At 44.4% G+C, this 20,599-nt stretch overlaps 1 protein-coding gene and 2 long non-coding RNA genes across 4 annotated transcripts in view; 1 reads left to right on the top strand and 2 right to left on the bottom strand.

Annotated features, from left to right (window-relative positions):
• LOC111270713 (uncharacterized) overlaps window positions 1–20,599 on the bottom strand; it is a 102,332-nt gene that overhangs the window by 36,835 nt on the left and 44,898 nt on the right. The window contains exons 5-6 of the mRNA XM_022851089.2: window positions 20,189–20,251; window positions 18,770–19,003 (exon numbers count right to left, since the gene is read on the bottom strand). Of these exons, the coding sequence (XP_022706824.1) occupies window positions 18,770–19,003; window positions 20,189–20,251 (297 nt within the window). The remainder of the gene's footprint in view (window positions 1–18,769; window positions 19,004–20,188; window positions 20,252–20,599) is intronic.
• LOC111270717 (uncharacterized) lies at window positions 1,827–4,150 on the bottom strand. Its single transcript, XR_015315061.1, has 2 exons — window positions 4,073–4,150; window positions 1,827–3,127 (listed from the first exon to the last, which is right to left on the bottom strand). It is a non-coding gene; the product is annotated as an uncharacterized LOC111270717 (long non-coding RNA).
• On the top strand, window positions 7,389–20,586 carry LOC147752093 (uncharacterized). Of its 2 annotated transcripts, none has more exons than XR_015315063.1 (3): window positions 7,389–7,462; window positions 10,311–11,998; window positions 12,384–12,632. It is a non-coding gene; the product is annotated as an uncharacterized LOC147752093 (long non-coding RNA). The 2 variants fall into 2 exon arrangements; XR_015315062.1 differs by lacking the exons at window positions 10,311–11,998; window positions 12,384–12,632 and adding exons at window positions 20,162–20,266; window positions 20,421–20,586 and having other exon boundaries at window positions 7,396–7,462.

The following is a 20,599-nucleotide window of genomic DNA, read 5'->3' as shown; positions in this document are numbered from 1 at the left end:
CACGAAACTTCAATAGGGCCTAAGCTGCTCAATTCCCTGGAGTTCAACTGGACGGCAAGGTTTATGCATGATATATATGGGTATGTGTGCAATAACAAGATACCATAAATCGGTGACAAGACCTCATGAGCTGTCACAAATCAATAACACCAGAAACTGCAGCAGATCACAATGCAGAGTTACTACAGAGATAACAGATATGGACTTGTCTAAAATCATATCGTGCTATAATCTAGCTCGCTAAAAAAAACCTGTGTAATAATACATACTTTGTTATGAAATCTCACATTTGCGGAGCAACAGTGATTTGGTCAAGCCTTTTAAACGGTAAAATATTTCTGCGTTAGGTAGTAGGTTTACTGCAACGTCGGACGGAGCAAAGGTGCGCCCATCGAAACTAAGATAATGTTTACCTATCATTTAGCTGACGATTGGGGCGAAACTTTGTGCCCCTAACCAAGTGGTTGACGCCTAGCACAAACAATGACAGAACAATTATGATAATCGCAGCAGGGATGCATAGTAATAAAGACGGTGATGGGCAATGAGCATGTCTGTGTTGTCTGGCCAGCAGCCTTCTAAACCAGCTGTTACTTTGTTCAAGATGACCGAGTCGGATACGCTAGCGATGTATGCCCACACTATTTATAATAGTATAGTACAATAATATAGAAATATATGATTTGTGGGCAGTTAGAACCCTTAAACCCAACATTTAAGACACTTATATTGTCAGACCCAATTAAAAGTTACCCAATGGCGTTGAATCGTTTTTAAATGGCGAAAATGCGGCAAACTGTTGGTATCGAAAACACGCAAACGAGGAAAATTAAGCATCCGATATAGTTTCTTACGACAACCACTATTTTTAATTTAAGTAATACAATTCTCGGCTCGCGAATGTCAGCAGACACATACGTCGTGGTAATGGTAGACCCCGTGGCAAAGGAATGCTTACCAAAGGCACGCTTCAATGTTGAGTGGCTTTTCCAGTTTCATTATCTGTTCACTATAGCCACGCTAAACGCACCCAAAACATGGACGGTTGTTGTTGTTGTTGATAGCTAGATCATTTGTGATGCCAGCAACATCAGTAGTAACCGTGCGGTAGTATTATCTCCCGCCAACTGATAAAACTATTTATACGAATAAACATCCACAGGCCCCCCCGCCCCATCTCAAGTGCTGGCTGGGGTGCATTCAAGAAATTAGGGAAACATTTTTGACTGGCCAACTACTTGCTTTGCCTGAACGACGACGACGACAGCAGCAGTAGTTGTTGCTGTATCACCAGCACTTGTTGGCTTTTTGCTATAGCTTCCAAGCGCTGGAAACACTGATTTGATTGTCGCGTCGCTTTAGCGGGCAATAACTCCAGCTTCACTAGGCCAGCTAGTTGGTCCTTGCAGATTGTAATAGCTATGAGGTGAGTTAATAAGACCCCCAAAGCCTCACACGAAATAGAACGAAGCATAAAGTATTCTGTGTGAAGCGCACCGCCGATAGCAGCTGTGACTGTAACATATATATATGATACATGTGTTCTATTGAGCATAATTGTGCCGTAATCAAAAAACAAATATTGTAGAAATACCACAAGGCAAAAAGCGGCGGATCAGGAAACCTGGCGAAGAAAAGCACCGTCTGACGCATACAATGACTCGCTGCAGATATGACTAACGCCGAACGAAAGCGCTAAGCTGCGAAACGGGCAACATAGACGGCCGAAAGAATCGGTAGCGCATATAGACGCCGGTAGCGCGATTCTAGAAAAACAATCATGAATTTGCCATAGTAGGACAGCGCGTCAGAAACGTTTTACTGAATTGTTTTTTTTTTATTTAGATTGCTTCAAGCCAAAACCTTGTTGTTTCAATCGTCCCGCTTTCTATTATTTCCTACATCCAGTGTTGTTACCTAACACCTGACGGATATCGTTGACGTCAACGGACACGGCCATTAATATATCACTCTATGTCCAGTGATGTGGATGTGTGAGCAGTAACCAATTTCATTGTTTCACCTGTACAGGTACCGCCAGACGAGTGGCCTATTTGTCCTATTCAAACAATTACTGCAGCAGTAGACGCAACGTTTTTATATTATCACTTTTATATTTCATTTAATATTTATACTAATTAGAACATTGTAACGGGTGTTGCGGTGGCCCATGTGGTCAGAAGGCTTAGGATTTAACTAGCGCGATCGTTGTCACAAGAATAATTCCGAAAGCCAACTGAAAGGGGTGGACAACGAGGAAGACCTATCAGTCGGATCGCTCACGAACAATCATTACGTGCCCTCGCAACAGGCAGCAAGCACTGCGTGATAATGAACATGTTCATTTAGTTTACTTGAAGCTAAGAAGATGAAAAATGCCTTTGGTATGACAATTTTCTCAGAGTACTTAGCTTCTAGCTGCTGTTACTAGCGCTACAGTAGAGATGGTCGTCAGCACCATTTATCGCTATCGTTGCTTAGTCCGGACACTCAACAATCTGAAACCTTCGCGTGCGTAATAGTTATTTCAGTTTATCCTAAAAATGTAGCTAAAAAAATATGCCATGTTCAATAACTTTATTATTGTTCCACAACAGTGAAGCTCATCGCATCGTAACATAGCCCGTGAAGATTCATTGCAGCAGGCTAACTTGCCAAAGCAAAGTGTGTTTGCCTCCGTTGAGAACTCGCTGCTGAGTGATACGTAATAACAACTTAATCGATTCGTTTGTTTTTATTTTTTCTAAAAACGCACAAATAAAACGCATCACTGGACACATTATAGTGATACGACGGAAACGCCTTTGCGGGTCGCGGTTTATATTGCACCTGAGCAATTGTTGTAGTTTATATTTGGAATCATTTGCGATGCCTGCCAGCGATAGCTGGCTCCTTTAATATAATCTATTTGTAGAACAAACGTAATTAATAATTGCAGACAGAATACGCCAAAGCTAGAGCTGATAACCAGACGTCTTCGTTGAATAACCAGTGACGGTGAACGGCATTCTCTCACGTCGAAGTGAGACGTTTATCACAAACGTAATGGGCTTGGGACGAATAAAACAGCCAGCGATGAGTCATCCACGGGGCAGACTCGGGCAGACGCCGCGATGCGTACTCGTAACTAAAAGTGGCAAATTCGTTCGTTGACAGGAAAATGCACCTCTCATTACATGGTGAGCGTCGTAGGTAATATTATCATTACTGATATAGTTGCCAAGTGGTACCTGACGAGGAAAAGGCTTACCTATTTTTGAATATCTACGACAAATGGAGAACGAATGACGGGACACGAGCGGGTAGTGGTTGAAGCGAAAATGCGGCGATCAAGTGCGCTACGTGGGGTGCTATCTTAGCACAAACAGACGTTATCGTTTTGTGACATCGGCATTCATAGAAATTTAAGGACAGGTTTTTTGTCCATGCTACGTAAATAGTGGCAATTAAAGTTGGTCGAGGTTAAACGTACTGCGTATCGTTCCGTCTCGCACGTAGAATCAGCACGTAGAAAAGGAGGCAACATAATTCATAACAGTACAGTTGCTGCACTCTTCGTCATCATTTGGGTTCGTTTTCATACGATCGCCGCTCTATCACGTCACACGACGCGTAAATTGCCCTAAGGGCTAAAACAGATAACGGCTAGAGTCACACGCTTAGCGCGACAATAACGCGTGGATTAGAAATGCGCTTCTGTAAATAATGTTATTCTAATTTTTCTGTTTACCTATGTCGCTGTAAACTTCCGTCTAAGCAGGGCTTTCGTTGGCATCGTACAACAAAAAGTTCTCGTGAGAACAAGCAGCAGCATGCGAAATGTAAGTAAGGGCGGCGGCAGCAGATATTGACAGGAACGTTTTCTCCAATCAAAACAAAATTACTTTATGATTCAGTCGTCGATAAGGGAACTTAGATCCAAAAAAAAAGAGTGAACGCGTGGCCACGCTGTTTGGAATAACAAGTAATCCAGCTATATGACAAATTTATTCGATCGGCTAGAAAAGAAAAACACGTCATTCAGAACGATCAAAAATACAACGACCAATATGATTATTAGCATTACTCTTACGATTACTGCTGCTACTGCCACGATTTAGCCGGCCAAAAAGCGTCGCCCTCGATCTCTGGTGCAGCAGACGTCGACTGCAAACAGAGCTCTGGAAACATCTTACAAATAGGTGTACGCTCACTCATTCACAAACGGGTGATGCCAATGGAAAGGATGCCCTCCGGTTGCTCCCTCGAAGATAAAACTGCCGACGAACCTACACGTTTTCCGGCGAAAAATAATCAAATCAACAGCGATAGCGTCGCCACCGACAACCAGTAGGATTGGAGCCCAGCAAATCACTTACGCATGTACGGTGTAAACACAGACACGCATATATATATATATATATATATATATATATATATATATATATATGTTTTTTTTTGGTGTTAAGCTGCATGTTTTTGATGGTGACACGGCGCTACCAGCATCGTGGCTGATCTATGCGCGCGCCATTTGAATGTCTATAGAAAAAACTGGGCATGCACATCCCAATCCCACGAAAGGCGAAAATGGTGGCCGGCCAGATATCTCTTTATCATTATTGCTACTCTAAAGTAACAATGTGTGAAGTGTCGTCTACTCCCTGTGTAGCACGTAATGGAACCGTTCATCAAAGATTTTTCTTCAATGTATACCATCATTATCAGGGTCGGCCAGCTAGTCGAGGGTCTTGCGACAATGGTCTCTGGATTTTTGCTCTCTTCCGTTCAACTTTGATTAACATAAGACTCGTCTCGTTCTTTTTTTTTGCATATAATAACAACAAATCTGCTAATATTTATAAATTGAGGCGCATATCTACACTCGACTAATCATAAAACGTTTGTATAAACATGGCCCACATCGACGAGCGGGCTAACCAGCGGCGATAGTATGGCGTCCAGCCGGTTTGCTTTAGGAAACTTTTGAATGTCACAGCCGTTCGTAAGCTCTAACACTGAGACGCTGCTCCATTTGCCATGTTCCATTTGTTTAGGTTAAGGAACATAGACGCCTTCTTGCTGACTTCTAAGAGGGATCGCTATTGACAGTCCGCTAACATACCGTGTATTCTATTACCGTTTACTGCGGACAGAGCTAGCGAGCAATCCAAGCAGGAACGATGGTTGTAGAAACACGAGCAATCACTGACACATTGTTGAATCTGGCTGGATTAGCTTTTCTGTATACGGGTAGGTAGATCTCGAATGCGTTTCTAACAAGGACTAGCCAAAATCCCAATGTCATTTGGTGTAGCCTCAAGGATCGACAATTTGCAGTAGCCACAACCAATGACAGGGCTATTCTAAGCGCGTTACAATTTTGTATCTCACGTAAAAAGCGTCTATTTATTATATTTCAAAAGTCTGTCCGAAAGTCAGAGTATGTCGAGCGTACGACGAATTGATTTGGGTACGTGTTAATGAACATCCTTAACAGTTGTAATTTTAACTTTTTTTTTTATGATGAACAATGATCTAAGATCAACTATCGCCCCGTTAAAAATGGGTTTTTTTTTTAGGTTGACCGAGTACTCGCTATCTGCCATCTAATGAATCAGTCCTTTGGCAGTCAATCAACATACAATACTGCTGAGCAGCTGCGCCTTTAGAATGATCTGTAGAAGCTAGAAAGACTATGAGTTCAGCCTTTATTTCGAAATGCTCTCGAATTGGAAAGTGCTTGATTTATACAAAGAATGTATTTGAGATAGGGTAGTTTGGCCATTATGAAGAATGCAACGATTTATTTTCTCGTTTTTATATATAAATCTCGTTTTTACCACTAGATTTTGCCTTCTTCGAAACGATTCTCAGAAAACGTTTGATATAGAGTAAATAGATTCGGTCGTGCCTTACTATCATCAGCACGCAATCACACGCGTACGGATAGGCACATAGCCTAAACAGACGAGGCAAACTGACCGTTGATCTTGCTGCTGTTCTGTCTAGTTCTGCCCCATTCTATCTGGTTCTGCGTGTGAGAAATCTTTTTACGAGCTGTCGACGATTGTTCAAAATGCCTGATGTCAGCGTATGACCATATAATTACAACTCCATGCGTTCTGGGTCGCTTAGCCGGCTGAGCTCGCTGCTTCCTCGAACAGAGAACGTCGCAATAGCAGGGTGATGCAATCCTTCCCTATCAATATGTATGCCAGCCAAAATTTTTTTCCTATTGGGCAGTGGTTTCTCAAGGGCCTACGATGTTAGATGGACCGCACGAATTGACACCTTAACGTAATGCACGACTGTGAAACTCCATGCAAACACGAAACAAAGTGTACGGAACTGTTGCGTGCAGTAGAATCTTTGTGAAGCATCGCATTCGAAACTCAATTAAGTAACTAAATATATTGCGCAGTCAGTCTCCGCTTATAAGTGTCCCGAATTTCGCACCCGGTACGCTATCCATTAGGCGTTACTTTAGACAGCTGAATCCCACCATGAAGCAAAATGGGTCTGTGACAGGGTTCGAATTTCCCAATTTTCGTATTCCTACGGTGAAACACGTTATCACCGTGACGGGGACGCGCTAATTTCCACTCTTGTGAGCCTTAGTGGAAAAGGCAGAGTGTACAGAGGGGTTTGTTGGGCCCGTCAGGTGGCTCACGGTAAGCAGTACTCGTACGTGTTGCCTATTGTAATAATAGTAGCTCACCAACTAGGCTAACATAATATATACATCATATATGTCTACACTTGTGAATTTTGTTTAGAAAAAAGTCGGATCCAAAAATACTGTTGGCTGGCTGCTGGGAGGTTCTGGGCTACCTATGCACCCGTCAAAGCGGGCTGTTCTTAGGGCCAGTGGTGGGTTCGACAACGACGACACTAATAGCGGTGGCCAGCAAAAGCCAGTTTGTAGATGTTATCCAGACACCTCAAATGAGATCAGTTTGTCTGGTCTGGCTGTGGTGCGACAGGTACACTATAGACAGGTACAGGCCGTGCTGGTGCAGAACTTCTGACCCGTGAATCGCTATATGTATGTGTGATCGTGCATGAGCTATACGAATCTAAAGTCGCGGTGCTTTTTATATTCGTCGGACACAATTTCATGCACCCCTCCAACCCCTTAGCCCTTCAAACCTAGACACTCCTTATGTCTCTACAGCAAGTCCGACAATCCCTACCCCACTGCCATTGCGGTGATTCCTGTCACTTCTGCAAAGTGCCGTGAGAACTAACCAGATTCAATCCGTTCTACGAATAATTCCGTTTGCCTCCATGGCAATGTCTTTTCCGTTGAATGAAAAAAAAAGATTGGATACTGCTGTCAACCAGAAACCACTGCGCCACTACAATCGAAGCAGGATAACGAAGTTTCTGCATCTGTTGGTTTGAATAAAGCGTATGAGCTGACTAGAATATGGGAAATTGTGTACAAACGTATACATAAACGCTCGTACGTTCAATGTGTAACGTAAGTAAAGACGCGTCTTTTTTTTTTTTTATATTTGACGACCATTAGCCATAGTGTTAAGTAACCTATTGTAGCGCGAAAGGAGGATACAATATCACACCTTGATTATACGCCAGTGTTCGTGTGACGTCAAAAGTAATAACAATAACTGTTTAATATCTCAATGTCTGACAACTTACCAGTTTCTAAATGTGCTCCAACTTTCAATATTCGCTGGTGAATCTATCATCCGTGTCTACTGTTTGTAATCCGTAAAGGGCACTCACTGCTTCACAGTATTCTAAGCCAACTCTGCCGGCCATCACAGCTCTGCGCTTGCGAAGCTACTGTGATGACTGTTGTCGCTGCAGCGGCTGTTGTTGACGACGTAACTTGAATGTCGACGCGTTCTGATTGCTCATGGAAGCTTCTTAATTTAGCAGAACTTTAGCAGTTGAAGCAGCTTTTTTAGCGCATCGATGTGCGATGAAGACAACGCCAAAAGCAACCTTTGTGGAGTACGCGACCAAGTGGTGTCGAACTGGCTAATTTCGAAAAACTGTTAGGCCAAACAACGATCGCAAACGATGTCTAAGATATCACCCATATAAAAGGCGGCAACAAAGTCCCTATTAGCAATAGCAACAACTCTAACAACCCCTTCACACAACAACTTCAAGATAATCCAGCTGCATACCTCGTTCAATAATTGAGGGCGGGCTCACGTCGTGATGAAAGCACGTCAACAAGATGTAGAAGCCGTGTCGCATGTTATTCAGTGTGTTTTATTAAGGTATCCGACTTCCGATCCTGCTGCACCGTTCAGATGGTTTTTATTATGAGATTCTACACCTAATTAACTTACATTGTCTAGGCATAATGACTTTACTTCATGTTGACGCTCAACTCACTGAGCAAGTCCTGCTTCCTAGGACGTCATTTCTAGCAAAGGAGATGTAGCAGCAAAATAATGGAATCTAAGTTCTAAAGGACCGCCAATATTCATCTTTCTCAAAGCCCTTCGACCAAGACGGTGATCGCTGTAAGCGTTTCGAGGCGAACACACAAAGCGAAATAGTATCAATGGATTAACAGTTTAGAAATAGTTCTAAGTTTCATTGGTTCCCATCAACGCGTGCCTTTTCAGGGCGCGTAATACTATTGCCTCTCTTAGTCCTTCTTTCTCGGTCATCGATAACGTACTCTTGATCCCCGTCCGTTGAATCACACTGGAGTAGCTGTGTGTTAGTCGGTGTTCTGACGACAGCCGGCCACACGTATTCCTGCAAGCCACCTCTAGCTGGACATTACCCGAGAGGGACCAGCGTAACGATGATACCGACCGCGTGTGTTTAGCCTGCGCTTCTGTCTGGAGAATATCAAATAGCTTCGTCTTTTCCCTGTCGACCCGCAAACCGCGGACCGGATGCAATGCAACTCGCGATGGCCTTGTGCTAACTACAGTAATATCTTTCGCAGATAGCTTAGAATAATATACTACATTGCAGCTGCACAACAACAGAAACGAGATATCCTAGGCGACCGGCTATTTTCGCGCAGGCCAATAAGCGCAATACGGGCAGGCCATCTATACACTCACACATAGTATAACAATATGATGATGGAGAGCGATTAATAAGCAGATAGCGCGCTGATAATACAAGCAAGGTATGTAACCAAACAATGTACCCACCGAGAACGCCGAACTGATAGCTACTGACCTAGCAGCAGAAGCAATGGCAGACAAACAGTTCGTTGTAGTGGATGGAGAGTTTTTGCTGAGAACCACTCCAGCCAGCGTTGGGCTGGTACCTTTCCTCGCACGCACTCTACACCACGAGTCTGGGCATACGTACAGACAGGGACCTTTAGAATACGTGGCAAACGTTCCCGTTCAGTCGATCGGCCGGCAGTTTCTGCCTGTAGCAACTTTTCAACCTCAACGGGCCTGGCTCTTCGGCAGCCTCAGATCGCCGCACTGGTTCGCTAATTAGTAACCATTAACAGAGCACTTCACACCATCATCAGGCTCATCGGATCGATGATCGAGCACAGCAAGCCGCCACTCAGTCGCTCTGCCTGACCGGCTGTCTGGCCGTCTGGACGACTCTGTTCGCTAGACGGCTACTGGGGGACTGCCGGCGCGCTGGGGACCTCCTCGCCGACCGTTCCGAACGGGGGGAGAGAGCGCGGAGATGCGGGAACAGCCAAGCAGTCCGATGGAGACGGCCAGTAAGACGATAGTTACTCGCCGGCCTCCCGCAAGAAGGGCACAGAAAGTGAAAGAAGATTAAGAGAATCTACATCCACTACCATCGCTAACCGACAACGATGGCGATGGCGACAGCAACAGCAATAACATTACCACTACGACCGTCTTGAGTGCACGATGGCGCCAGGCATAGTCCATGTAGCGGTCCCCTAATAATAACAGAACGTATTGGGTGATCGTGGTGGTAAAGTTCGCACGAGGCCGTATTTTTATGGCGTAGTCCCTGGTCATCGAAATCGACAGCTCGAGTTGGAGCAAATATGGACGAACGAACAACAACAACAACAACCGAAGCGAAAAAGTACCAGCCCATCAATTCACTGGCAGGTTTTGCTGGGCGCCAGTGCTGGCTTTTCGGATAGGTGCTGTTTTTGAGATTTTGTTTACCCACTGACGGCCCATGAAGACGATCGTAACGATACTGTCTTGGTGCCAATTCTCGGTTAGCTATCTATTACGAAATAACCGTTGACTCTAGGATCGTAGGACGCAGTAGGCGTACATTATGCGTACTAGCAAAACTTACACGACGGACCCGCAGCTGCTAAGGTATCGTGGAATGGTTTAATGATATGTATTAAATTTATTCTGTTACAGATTGTTCTCTGCTATCCCAAGCCACTACAATTAGCACAATGCATTCTTCCGAAAAAGCTGGAGGAAATCTAACTGACTCTCGTCGTCGTCGTCGTCGACGACCACCAAAGCTATAGATACGAACAGTTTTAACAAAAGCAGACTTTGTGGCAATTCAAAAAAGGCCATCTCCGTTCATACTGATCTTTCTGCCTAGTGATTGCGCTGATATATACAGAATCAAATTGACACTTTCTGTTTTTCTTTTCAAGACGTATCCCTTTTGCGCACTACCTCTGAAAGGCGTCGCTTTGCGATTGATTCGCTGCTGCAGCTGTTCAATTTGGTGAATTCTTTTAACGCGGCGACGGCGCGAACGTTAACTTTTTTTTTCTTTTTTCCCAGAATTACGTTTCCTCACCGCCAACAAAACCTTTTTAGCCAAAGTGTCCTTATCTAATCTCTGGCGACGGGATGAATCTTATGGCGATAAAGTCGTTCTACGTAGTAGTTTCGCTATTCGTCTTCTATGTCTGTAAGCCAACGGCGCTTGATTGCATACGATTTTGAGCTGATAGTTGTCGAGCATGCGTTACGGCTATGGGTCGTACTGGTTTAGTCTTCAGCGCGACCGCTTCATCACTTTATGCTATTTTGAAGCAACGTGCGACGATGGCCCGAAGTAATTACGACAATACCTAGTATTGTGATTGGATTTGTCTAGGCTTCTGTGTGACGCTGTGTGACCACTTCTTCCGGGCGGTAAGCTCCAATTTAATCACAACTCCATACAAAATCTCCATAAAATTACACAAGAAATAGGAAAAAACGGCGCTCATTTGTGCCTCTTTCCGTGTGCGCTTAGCGGCAGCCAGCTCGCTACAGACGAAGGGCGTATCGTCGCCGGCGCCACTACATCAATTGACAGACGGATTATCGGACTTTGAATTCTTCTGAATAACGCAACTACTAAACGGTGGCGGGCGTAAAGTGATAAGCGGTCATCGGCGCGACGCGGCGCCGCGCTACCAGCAGAAAACGCGAATGGCAAATATTCCATCCAAGAAGATTGGCAGGAAAATAGGAGAACCTCATCGAGCAGCAATAATCTACTTGAAGCGGCAGATGGCAAGCTTACCATATTTTCTCTTCTAACTGATATTAGCAGTGGTAATTGAATGGGTAACCTTACCTTTTTTTTCGTTTTGTTCCTCAATTCAGAGTTCCTAATCGCAGAAATTCGATGTCACGCGCGAACTATCTATCCGCCTAGGTCTTCATCGTTTTAGGCGGCGCACGCTATTGCACGTGGGTCGTAATAGCGAATGTTTAGGGGCAACGCGCAAGATAACACGTATCTTTAAGCTATGGCCTAACGATGAATTCTCGTTTAAATTTTTGGACATCGCGTGCTGTAACATCGGCTCTAGGCAAAAGCCTTCGCATCTGTATCGATCAATACTTCAGCTTTCAACACGAGGCCGCAATTCTGCTGCCCGCTCATCCACTCACTCGCTGATGGTGCGCCGGTGTCCGAGGATCCGTCTCATTATCATATTTTCGTCGAACAAAATTTATTTCCAATCAATAATCGGCCCCCTTTTTGCATTCATCAGAAGAGGGCAATTGTCTTGTGGGCAGCATTAAGTGCGACGATCAGAAGCAGGCTGGTGGTGCTTGATGGCAAAGTCGGACACAGGGCCATTCGGGTGAGAATAATAGTAATGAAAACCTGCTCACTTTTCGCTTTTTGCATTCTGGCCTTATTGATACATGAAAACGAAAGTAGATAAGAAATACACTATGGACCGCCATCAAAGAAGAACGACGCGCGATGCGACATAGTCCTGTTATTGCTTTTGTTACAATTACTGAGCGTCGCGAAGGGGGACATTGTTAGTATATTGCTAGGACTCCTACAAGGTTAATATTACGGTTCATTATTGCAACGTCAATCGATTTCTATTGAGCGCATAGAAAATTGAAAACATTATTGTTCATGTCAACAACAGTTGATTCTCAGACGTTCTCGCCGGAGCGTCGTTGACACATTATAATTATTACTAACAATCGTATCGTGACGTTTTCTGTTAGCTATAGTTGCTCCGAGCTGTCTTTCGTGCGCCGTGGGTCAATCTGCGACATCAGCAGGTAGACACGTACGACTGACCGTATCGCCGGTCTGCGGAGATCGTTCGAATGGTGCCGACAGTGACGATGAACGATCCATGACGTCCGGAACGTCGTCAGACATCACCGTCATCGATACCACAACCATAATTGAATGAATTTACTATTATGATGCGTACGCAGGTAGACAAAGCTGCAGCCATTGTTCCCAAGCCTAACTCGTCAATTGCTTATTACAATAAATTGCATCTGTACAATAAATTTACGCTCTGGAAGCAACAATAGCACAGTACCATGTGATACCGCTAACCAGCATTCGCTAATAATAGAACGGACGATTATCATAACGACGGTGATCATTGTCGTCGTCGTCGTCGTCGTCTCCAGCAGCCTTCCGCTGATCTTCATTAGCATCACCAATATTGTCGTAGTAATAGATAATAATCGGAAACAACTTTGTCATGTAGGTGGCCCGCTTTAATTTGATATTGCTACGCTGCCGTGCGCGGATTCAGTCGGAGCAACTTGGCGCTGTCTGAGCTCCATTACAGTCCGCCGCTCGACGAGTCGGCTAAACGGAACCCATTTTGAGGCACGCAAGCGATGCGTCAGCGCAGATATACATTATCAGCGGTAAACGCACGCATACGAATACATGGTGATCATGGTAAATGGCTATTGTTAGCTCGTTACACCCGGACCAATGCTGTGACTGTCGCTGATTGCTTTTTCGTTGTCGCTACCACGACTGACTGTCGGCAGGTGACGACCGACGACGAATTCAATCGACATGTCAGATTTCCGTCAACGGCAGCTGAGACGACGGCGAACGGCATGGAGAGCCAAAGGCCAAATGGAAACAGAGACTGCCCGCTACTGTCCTGCGACCATTAGTAGTTCTGGTCCGTTTACAACAACGACCCCCTCTAGCGGTACGCGCAGCAATCAAACGCGTCGTATCATTTGCACATATAGCATCCGCAGGCTCCTATTTGCATTGTTGTTGTACAATCCCTCGATAATTTTATGTTACGTTACGATTGTTTTGTTCGTGCCGATATCTACTCGTGTTCTGTGTCGCTTGTTGCCGATCATCACCACCACCGTCGTCATCATCGCGAAAAGAGTAAGAATAGAACCCGGAACCTCTGACAATACAGAATAGATTCAGATATGAACAAATAACAAGGGCGCTGTGCTGTACGGCGTAGAAGTACAACTTTATGGCGAGCATGATAAAGCTACGGGAGCGCGTTTTGCGACAATAACTGTATATGCGGCGCACAAATATTGATGATTGATTTTAACGAAACTATTGTATATTAACCTTCCGACTTGCCGATGGAGCCGGTCCGACACGATGCGATGCGATCAGTGCAGGATAACGGTGCGTTACGTTACGTTACGTTACGTCGCTTCGTTCCCGTCCTCTTGATCCTTAAATACGGTCTGCGCAATTAGTGACGTGCGCTCCGCTGCGTTCAGATTCGCTTCGATGGCCTACAGCGCGCGAAGGCGAAAGACGCTCACCAACTATACAAGTTATCAAAGATGTAACGTACAGCTGATGAAAAGCAGCCACTAAAAATAGCCGAAAAAAAGCTTGATGGATGTCTTGGAATCACCGGCGAACCCGGCCATTCGATACCAGCACGCTACTAAGCTTGAGCTAATCGATCCTGTGTGAAAATGCGACTGCAACTACGTTTGTATTCAGTATTGTTTAAAGATGATAATTTTTCTATTCGTATCGTATTGGCCTCGTCTAGATCGGACACGGCCACGCTTACCACCAGCCACGGTTCATCTTGTTTTTCAGCGATCGCTCTACGTACACGGAACGATATTAGCTTACTAGCAAAAATATCGCATCTCATTAATTTCCTATCAAAGTATATGTCTGTAATAAACATCTTCGTCCTTTCGCGGACAGCAGAAACAATGGTGGCCGATTAGACGTCGATGTAATCAGCACCATGCCATACACAGAAATCGAACATGTGAAATTGGCCCGGTTTCTATTCGGACCCATGTGTCAAGGCGAAGCCCGACTGTTGTCACCGTCACAGGTGCACCACTTGCACCAAATGGATCATTTAAAGACGTGTACGTAAATCTGTTACGCTGGGCAGCCAGCCCCCTGCGCCGTCTTACAAGTCCTATTTACTATATTTACAACCGCGTAGCCTGTTAAGATGAGTTGTGCGTATCTGAAGTGCAGACGGGAAAGGTAATATCGATAGATGGTGCTCGTCGCGTTAAAGCTTTTAGAAACTCGTTACGTAACAATGGCCGGCTGCTGTATCTCGCTGTCGCCGCGAGTGAAGCGGCGGCGTCGTCACTGTTGTGGTTTGTGACGATTGATTTTTTTTGCGTTTCCATAAAAAGTAAATTCATATCCGCATCTCGGCAAAAATGTCCGCATAGACTGCTGCTGCTAGTGAATATATTAAGATACAGTTTATCATATTGTATTTTGCACCCTACCACCAGTTCTGTCGTCGGCTGGGTATTGTGAGAGCATGGCTGCGTGGTCTGTTGCCGGCAGCATTGGGTGACGCGTGCACGACTATTGGGCCATTGCATACGATTGTACCGATAACGTGGTGGAAAGAAATGTCTTTTTCTTAGAGATTGATAACGATATAAACGTTACTTTAAAGGGAACTCACATATTAAGTTGGCTATTTGTGAAACAAGTCAACAAACGTGCTTTATCTGTCAGCATCAAGCTCATCAGCTCAAAGTTCACCATGACAAAGTAGCATTTTTGTTCGTCTACGAAGATCAAATACGAAAGAAAATCTCATGGCTGGTGCTCGTGTTGACGCGGTATGCAGCAGCGATACACGTTTTGGACAAAAACTAAACGTGCATGTTGTGTGGGTTGTACGATAGAAATGTATCTCTTCGTCTACCGTATTTATCATCGCATGCCTCTAGTCCAGGAAGTCCTCACCATTCACGGGTGACTGTGTTCAGAGTAACTTTTTTTCGGCCTTAGTAAGCTTATCCAGGCCGAGCAGGAGCCGCCTTGCGGTCAAAACCTTCTTAATTACTTAAATATTATGCCGCATACGGTCATACTGCGTAAAATAATGTTTTTTTTTTTTCTTTCTGTTCGATTTCAGGTCATCTGACATAGGTTCAGTTGACCAGATCAGGTGTTTATTTTTTTGTTTTCACTAGATCTGCAGGTGGTAACAAACAGCCCGTCACGGACAAGTGATAATTTTTTTCCATTGACTTATGTACGAGATCACGATTGGGCGTTCTCGTGTCAAGAGATAAAAATATGGTTTATTCATATCTATTTATAATCGACAAGCCAAACCACTATCTTCTTGATTATTGATTGATATTTAACGACCGCAAAATTTTCCGGTTATTTCTAAAATCGATGGTCCACAGGCCGACCAGACAGTCACCTGCGACCCGCCGAAAATCCACTGCTCTGGCTCCGATTAGCGGTGGAGGAACAAAAGATTATTGCCGATTTTGGTCACAGCCGCTTGAATACTCCCACGACAAAGGAACAGAAACGCAGGCCAATGGTAGCAGAAGGACCGTAGTTACAATGCGGCTGGGTAGAGGTTCGACGACGGATAGGAGGGTAGACGGATGAGCTAGCACGACTGCATGCGCCTGCAAATAATGGACAACATAAAGTCAGCGGCGGTGACAGCAACATCGGTATCGAAGAAAAATGCGGTTGAAGTCATAACCAGCACTGGCCGTTAACTCCTGTCACCGCCGCCATGCCACCTAATCTCAGCACCGGTTGAATTTGTCTTTTCCTGCCATTGAATCGACCATTGTAATTGCACATGGGTAGTCTATCCGCGACGTAGATCACCAGATCAATACACCAGCGTACGCAGATGAACGTGTGCACGACCGAGCAGTGCTGCCATCTCCAATGGGGTGACACGCGTATTAGCCGCACGAAGCCGTGACGGTTACGTGTTACTGCAATAGTTCTTGGCACAATACAATGACAAAAGATTGTGTACAGTATAATTTTATATATCTGACAATATGAACGGCAGATATTAGGCGTAGCGCTTGCATAGGAAAGGCTGGCGTGTGTCGATTCCGACGCTGTCCATAGACGGCAGCCGTGAGTGGGCACACGAATCGGGTTGACAATTGGCCGGCCCGGAAGTTGCGAGACCGGGTGGTTACGGTGGAAGGGAAACGAGATCGGCAGATGCTGCTACTTCGTATTGGAATTTTGCTCCTGCTACAATTTAGGACTGCAACTGGCATTACGTAGACCGAGAGACAGCTGTGAATATGTATAGTACGATGCCATTACGATTTATATCGAATCAGAACTGCTGGATGAATAAATAACCCTTCGCGCCCATACAGAAATATGCTTATTTACTATATAATAGTAAGCATATTGACCATGTGGCTCAACTACGAAACACGTTAATCGCATAAACTATATTTTGAAATATTGACACTGCGCAGCGGAACGAGCACTCGCCGCTCACTGCTTAGAAACGATCCCAAAACGACAAGACGGTGGTGACCCATTTCTACAACCATCGCTGCCAGTAAGCAGTCAGCTTCGAAAACGCCAATACAACTGGAAGGCGCCATATTGATTCTTGCTTGTATACAATCACGTGAATAAGACTCTAGTTTGCCATAGCAAACGGTGTTAGTGACGTTGCCATGGATTCGCGTGGAGACGAACGAGCAAAACGCGTGCGCGAAAAGACCCTAACCTTATAGCCGTGACATTTATCCACAGCGAAGCAGTAACTTGAATCGAACAAGAAGCGGCACCGTGAAGTACTAAAGAGGAACAGTGGGGCAAAGATGAAACGAGACATCAGGCCAGAGGAGGCTAGCATGGACAGCGAGTGAACTTAATTTGCCCTTATCGGTGTCCGCATCGTCGACTTGCTGTCGGACCTTCGCAGAGTCGGAACTTTCGTCATTACTGTTGCTGTTAAAGGCTGTCATTACAGCAATAAACGGCGTCATCAGCAACGATAACTCGAAGCGGTTCTGAAACAACGTTGAACGCGTTTTTACATGTATGCGCAACATGGTTCGCATCGTGGCCGTCCGTAGTTGATAGGAGGGAAGGGGAAGAAAGATAGAAATTTTGCATGAATTAACGACGCCATCTCGTTAAACAGTCGAAGGGGGTTCTATTTCGATGCGACGGACTGCTAATACGACAACGCTGACGGCCGCAATACATGTTCCGTCCCTATCTATGCTGAGTCATCAATGAGCAGTCTCCTCCAGCAATATCCGTTTCCGCTAACATTCCGGTCAGCGTTGCACGACCCGTTCGAATCGTGGGCGCATACAGTGGTTAGCAAAATAGTAAATTATATCAAACTGCGAAAGCTAATCACCTAGCCAAGACCAAAATAACTTCGAGAAGTCTTTTTTTCTGCATAGTACGCTCTATAAAGACATTATCAACTGCGTAATAGCGCGGCGCGGTGATTCACAATTTTGCCGGCCGTCTATCTGCCTGACTTGCTAAAACTGTTTTTAAATTTACGCGGCCAATCGGATACGTGCTCTCGTTGTGGTGCCATGTTAACGATGGCTTTCCTGAGCCTCTTGGTCCTGATACGTATTGACGATCATTCTAAAATTGTTATCACTCTCAGAATCAGTTCTCTTATCGGTTCTCACGAATCGAGTCGGCTTCTTGTGAAAAAAAAAAAGACGTTAATTACGTCATCGGTACGTTGATCATACCTCTGCACAGGTCTGCTTTAAAGACTGCCGATATATGGGCTAATTGCTTAATCTGTTGTTGCCACTACCAACAAAAGTGGGGTGCTTGGAGAGGCGATTTGACTTCTAGAGATGCAATCGACCGACCAATAATAATTTATAAAGTTGTTTTCTAGGATTTGCGGAAGAAGAGAGGCTTGAGCACAAACAACATAATTACGTCGAACCGTTTTGTTGGCCAGCAATCGACGGTGTGGTACTTGACTCTCTCACTTGAAACTGTTACTTTTCTGTAGCGGTGAGGTACTTCCAAAACATGAACCACGCCCAATAGCTGAAGAGTCGCATAAAAGTATCAAACTAGGGTTCACAGGCTATAGGTAATCTTCACGCTTGGCAGTCTAGCATGTCGTTTGAATAAACTCCAGCTACATAAAACCCTACTAGAAAGTTCATCTAATTGTCGGCTCACTTATTTATGCAACACACGTATACGATCCCCCCGACACAAGCGAGATTTTGTTCCTGCCCTTATGGGCTTCGGCTTGAATGAGGAACTCCTTTATTGGCTTAGAAGAAAACGAATTCGTAACGGTGAAGGTATGGACCCAAAGAAACTGCACAGCACTAACCTGAACAAGGCGTCAGGTATCGGTTGATGGGGAGGAGGTAGCATTGTCCCATGGGGTTCAATCGCACAGGAGAAAAAGGTTGCATTCACGTAATCGGGCTCTGAACATACACTAGTCTCGTATCCGGAGTCCTTTGTGAGTTTCCGCTGCTGCTGTGCCGTGCTCTTTTGTTGAGCTGTGACATCCTTCCGATCGATGGGGTCAAAGATCCCCACAGCCATACTACGCCTGGAACTAATTTTTTTGCTCACATTGAATTCGTATAATAGATTAGATGTTGCTTCTTTTCTTTTTTCGAAAGAAGCATGTCCAATCGGCGGGACGCACGGTTCTTTTTTGCTTCCCTAAACTACACTTCGAGTTCATTCCGACGAATCGATCGACAAACAAATTCGATCGGATGAACAGGCGCGTGATGAAGTATCATCGATGACTTCACGGGTTAGATAGAGTGGTCACCGAAGCTATAGACAATGAACTTACCTGAAATTTGCTTAAATTATTTATCAAGCATTAAAACACCTATGCAAGCCGAAACGTAACTGGGCCCAGAAACCGTTCCCAAAATTATATAGTACGATATTTTTTAATTATAGCTGTCATCTAGAACAGATATTTTTTTGTTACCTACTACTAAACAATTTTAGCATCATTGAATTTTTTGTAAAAACATATGAACCCTCTTACATCAACCGATACAGGGTGAGCACTGTTATGTATTGGAGCTGATGATTCCAAATAAGAACAGAGCTACGTTTCATTTTCGTCAAAGTAATTCAAAGCAACGTTATGTCTTGGAAAATATAATTTCATTAAATTGTGCCCATCGCAGAATCGAACAAGGGTCGTCACTAATTCAATCATTTTTTTAAATTTAAATAAGGTTCATGTTCATTGTTGTCCTGATCACGCTCTGTAGTGGAACCTACACCTCAAAACTATCTTAGTGCACACTTGTTGTGACAAAAACGAAAACGTACGTATGAGCAGGCTTAAGTAAAACCTTTTGTTACGAAAATGTTATTAAGGATATAACAAGTCTGAGGCCTAGTTGTCAAATACTAATGGGGAAGGAGGAGGAGGAAGAGGAGGGGGAGGAAGAGGAGGAGGAGGAAGAGGAGGGGGAGGAGGAGGAGGAGGAGGAGGAGGAGGAGGAGGAGGAGGTAAGTTTACATCAAATGTATCCCTCTTCACCTACGAGCTGGATGCCGTAAAGTCATCATGAAGTAGGTGCCATTCAAGAACCTGCTTTGGCTTCACGCTACCACAACAGAACTCATTTCGACTTCTTAATCACTATCTAATATGTTAAGTTTCTCAAATCAAAGTTGTTCAGCGACCTTAAGCGCACTTTAAAGTCTAAACTCGGTTTGTATATGCGTATATTTATAGGGCAGGTATTCGTGTCAAAATTCTTACTCTCGACCCCAGCATTTTGTTGTAGTTCCTCGCTGTTCAACGACATAGTCCATCTCAACGGATCTGAAAATAACACAGGTATTACGCATTAGGTAAAACGGATAAAAAAAAACCTAAAAAATTTGGATTTGGTTATTAGGTTTAGATATACGAATTACAAATACTAACTGATACGAATACTACATTGATTTCTGTAGATGATGATGATGATTTTATGAAACCATTATTGCAGGTACTGCGTCAGGTATCATATGTATCTTCGCACACATTGGAATACCTGGGGGCACACAGAAAAGTCGAATGGTGTCTCACGATAACGGTTTCGTAGAGATCTAATGTCTAGCGACAAAACACAGTAACTTGTTTTCGGGAGGCTGTATCGAAAGTATTCGTCTACGTAAACCCAATAAA

The sequence above is a fragment of the Varroa jacobsoni genome, unplaced genomic scaffold (assembly GCF_002532875.2).
Source record: "Varroa jacobsoni isolate VJ856 unplaced genomic scaffold, vjacob_1.0 contig00068, whole genome shotgun sequence".
NCBI lineage: Eukaryota > Metazoa > Arthropoda > Arachnida > Mesostigmata > Varroidae > Varroa > Varroa jacobsoni.
Note: the sequence above shows the minus strand (reverse complement) of the source record. Positions and strands in the feature narration are given on the sequence as shown.